General features: G+C 51.4%; 1 protein-coding gene across 1 annotated transcript in view; it reads left to right on the top strand.

The window, feature by feature from the left end:
- Positions 1–1,365: 1,365 nt before the first annotated feature.
- The window catches only part of MOB1A (MOB kinase activator 1A), a 5,289-nt gene continuing 2,405 nt past the window's right edge, over positions 1,366–4,249 (top strand). The window contains exons 1-3 of the mRNA XM_009879818.1: positions 1,366–1,402; positions 2,325–2,522; positions 3,546–3,639. Of these exons, the coding sequence (XP_009878120.1) occupies positions 1,366–1,402; positions 2,325–2,522; positions 3,546–3,639 (329 nt within the window). The remainder of the gene's footprint in view (positions 1,403–2,324; positions 2,523–3,545; positions 3,640–4,249) is intronic.

Here is a 4,249-nt window from a genome sequence, read left to right as displayed (position 1 = left end):
GGAGAAAGGCCTTTGGGGAAGGGGGTCTGTGGGGGGCTTTGGTCTTTAGGAGGGTTGTGAGAGGGTTGGGGGGGCTACTTGGGCTTGATCTGTGAGAGGTGTCGGGGAGGGGGAAGAGTTTGGGGAGGCCTTGGGGCTGGGTCTGTGAGGGGTTTGAGGGGGAGGAAGACTTTTGGGGAGGCCCTGGGGGGCTTCATGGGGCGGGGGGGTGCTGAGGGAGGCCTTGCCAGGGGGCACTGGCAGTATTTGGAAGCTTAAGGAAGATGTCGTGTGGAGGGTGTGGGGTGGGGTCCTGAGGGAAGTCCTGGTTCTCCAGGAAGACTTTTGAGGGTCAGAGGCCCCAGTGGTACCCAGGAGCTGAGGAAGGCCTTGTGGTGAGACACGGGAGGGCTCTTAAAGGAAGTTTTAGGAGGAAGCCCTGGTGGCTTGGGCAGAGGCCCTGGGGGGGGTCACGAGTGGCTTTGGGGGGGGTGTATGGAGGGGGGAAGGCTTTGAAAAGAGTCCCCAGGAATGTATGAGGAGGAACCGAGAAAGACTTGGGGAGGAGGCCCTGGAGGGATACAGGGAGGAGTGTAGCTCTGTGGAGGAAGTCCTGGGGGTGTAGTGTATGGAGGGGGGAAGGCTTTGAAAAGAGTCCCCAGGAATGTATGAGGAGGAACCGAGAAAGACTTGGGGAGGAGGCCCTGGAGGGATACAGGGAGGAGTGTAGCTCTGTGGAGGAAGTCCTGGGGGTGTAGTGGTTTTTTTGGGGGAGGAAGGTGGGGTGAGAGAGGGTGTCTTGTAGGGCTGGGATGTGTGGGGGGCTAGCAGCAGGGTGGCCCTGGAGGGCAGACACCCCAGTGAGTGCCATGGAGAGGTACCAGGAGGCTTTGAGGGGTGTATGGGAGGCAGCCTTAGAGGGAAGGCTCTGGAGAGGTGTTGTCTTGTGAGGATTAATCCCTCCCAGGTGGGGGGAATTTGAGGCATTGGTCTTCTGGGGAAAGAGAGAGTGAGGGTGTCTGTGGGGAGGTTCTGCTATAGTGGGAGGCCCTGGGAGATGGGAGGAGGCTTTGGGGGTGTGGGGTGAGGTGGAAAAGAGAAGGCCTTTGTCCCATGGGTGTGGGGCTTACACTTGGGTGGGCTTTGGGTAGGACTTACCCTACAGTAATTTGGTAGAGCTACAGGCATGCGGTGTAAAAAAAAAAAAAAAAAAAGGCATCTTTATGGAGTTGCAGGGAGTGGGCTGTGGCGTACCTGTGTTGTAGATGCAAAGGCTTGTAAAGTGTGAGAAGGCTTCTGGCTCTTAAAGCCTGGTAGGTGCTGTGGATGAGGGCTGGAGGCATTTTGTGGCATAAGAAGGGGCTGGGAACCCTCTTCCCAGGGTTGATGTCCTGGGTCTGCCCTTTGAGACCCTCTGCCGCAGGTGAGCGATGTGCTGTGCCTGTGTTTTGGCTGCAGCAGGAGGCTTGGTTTAAGTGCGAGCTGAATCTAAAGGTCTTTTATTTCCGCACCGAGCGCTGCACGTAAACAGAGTGTGTAAAGCTGTAAGGTCGCACCAGGAAGTGGCCGCGAGGTGCGTGCCAACCAAACACGTCCGGTTGCATGAAATGGGGGCAGGATGCCAGCGATGCTGAGCGGCGCATGCCAGAGAAGCCCATTTCCCTCTTGAGCCATGCTTTGGCCCTGGCCTTCCTGTCGTTTGCATCACTTTCGCTTAGAAGTAGAGAGCTGGCGGGGTCTGAAAGTTAAGGTTTTGTGGTTGGGAGGTATCGAAATTCATCCAGTGTTTGGCAGGGTTGGCTGTTTGGGGAGAAGCTGCGGTACTGCCGGCCCCGTTGGAGCGATGGGGCAGGGAGTTTGGCGAGGAGTTGTGCGGTGGCTGTGCTGCTGAGCACAGCTGTCGGTACAACACAGCAAGGGAAGAGTACGATGACTATTTGCATTTCAGGGCTGGAGTCTATTAAGACGCTATTTTTAGCAAGCTGTTTTCTACGGTGCGTTTGAGCACTGAGCGTCTAATATTTGCCACTGTCAAACTGACCTAGTGGCTGGTTGTGTTGTTCCCCAGTGAAGTTACGTGGGCTTTTCTTTCCGTGGTCAAAAGCGAGCGTTGCTTGATGAGTCTTTGGGCCTTTGCACCGAATGTTTGTGATGTTTAAAAAGGGTAGGTGAAAGACGGAAGCGTGCGGGCAGCTTTTTAGTGATGCTGTCAGAAACGCTTTGGCTTGCACGTAGGACCTGTTTGCCCCAATGGCGGGGGGAACGGCCGGTGTCACCCCAGTTAAAAGTGCTGGATGGTGAGGGGTAATATGGGAAACGTTTCTGGGAAGGGACTGCTGTTAAAGGACTAACTGGAAACATTTTCCCTCTTGTCAGTGGGAGTCGATCTTCGAAAACATTCAAACCCAAGAAGAACATTCCTGAAGGCTCCCATCAGTATGAACTCTTGAAACATGCGGAAGCGACTCTGGGGAGCGGTAACCTTAGACAAGCGGTTATGTTGCCGGAGGGAGAGGACCTTAATGAGTGGATCGCAGTTAACAGTAAGTCCTGTGAAAGAGGGATCCGCCTAGGTGTGGAGGTGGAGTGGCAAAACTAAAAATCTCTGGGTTTTATCCTTAAAAGAAGCTAGAAGCTTCTCTAAATGAAATTCTTACCCTAGGCACGCTCTGTTGAGGTAACCGAGTTGGGATAAAAGGGAAGTGGTGTGACGTGCTGATGGCAGACAGGTCCTGTGTCAATGGGGCGTTGCACCCTGGAAGCGTGCAAAAAGGGAGAAACAAACCCAAACCTGCACCATTGTGGTTTTGGGGTGGGTTTTTTTAGAGTTCAGACTTGCAAAGGCGATTAGGTTTGCGAATGGTTATTTTTGTACTTGGGAATAAGCCTCGAGTGTTTGTATTTGGAATTAGTTAGCATTGTCGGCTGCAAAAGCGGTGACAGCGAGTAGCCCGGGGAGAAAGTGGAACTATATTGTCCACTGAACTCTAGGTTTGAGGAGCTCCTTTTCTTGTTTTCTATTTTCATTTTATTATTGCTGTGTGCATTGGTTTAAAAAGCCAAATACTACAAACTTATTTTGCTTTTAGCAGTTGCTTTCCCTGGCCTTGACCTTAGTTTCTTTGGAGATTAAGGGAGGAAAAAGTAGTTTTGAGCAATGGAGAACACTAAGTCAGGCTACAAGCGTTCAGCAAAAGGAAGATCTCCTGTATTATCAAAATCAATCTGATTTTTGAGGTACTGTCATTTTTTTTAAAGGTGCCTGGAACCTAAATCAGCCATTTCCAAGGTATGGAAGGCTAAAGCGGAACTTTATGCTGTATAAATTGGTTAGGGGCGGTAGCCAGACAGTGAAATATTGACGGAGCAATTCAAATTCCTAGGTGGTCAAAATGTCTCGAAGTCATCAGCCACGTGACGTCGTAGGGAAGGGGGAGGTTTGCTGCTGCTGAGTTTTTGCAGCGCGTTCACCCCTGTGACAGTGACCCTCGGAGGCTGCGTCAGCTGAATGAGAGCGGACCGGCACTCAGTCTGCTTTGAGTAAACTTGATATGTTTCCTTCCCAGCGGTAGATTTCTTCAACCAAATCAACATGCTGTACGGGACCATTACGGAGTTCTGCACGGAGGCGAGCTGTCCGGTCATGTCTGCAGGACCAAGGTAGGAAGTTTACCGCGGTCTACAGCCGCAATTTAAATGTGGGGAAGTAGGCGGGTGTGCAAGTTGCTTGAGCGTGCATAGAAAGAGGCTAAAAAGAGGACAGGACATGTCCAGATCAGGTCAAAGCGCAGCATTGTGCTCCTCCTGTATCGCTTACCCGCACGCGAAGCCACACTGTCCGTTAGGGAGGCTGTGTGGTGTCTGTAGCTGTCAGTTTGTCTGGCGTGTTGCATATCTGTCTGGGGAAGCATGTGTGGGGATATCTTTTTTTTTTTTTTTTTCTTCCCTATGTTGTCTGGAAGCTGAAAAGATGTGTAGAAATGTTTTTGGTTTTTGGTTTTTTTTTTTTTTTTTAAGGAAAATGAGAGATCTAAATTGACTGGAAGTGTCCGGTCTTGCTGTCAAAGTCTTATAGTAACCTCCGAATGTGCTGTGTTGCAGAGCCGGTGCTCTGAGAGGCCATAGGATGGTTTTTTTGAGCATGAGCGATTCTAAAGATGCCTCTGCCTGTACAAAGCGGGATGTGAGACAGCGTGAGGCAGGCGAATGCTCAGGTCAGGTTACTGTACAGTGCGTGCGATGACTGCAGGGAGAAAAGGACAACACGACG

Source organism: Charadrius vociferus, unplaced genomic scaffold (assembly GCF_000708025.1).
Source record: "Charadrius vociferus isolate BGI_N301 unplaced genomic scaffold, ASM70802v2 scaffold682, whole genome shotgun sequence".
NCBI classification, from domain to species: Eukaryota; Metazoa; Chordata; class Aves; order Charadriiformes; family Charadriidae; genus Charadrius; species Charadrius vociferus.
Note: the sequence above shows the minus strand (reverse complement) of the source record. Positions and strands in the feature narration are given on the sequence as shown.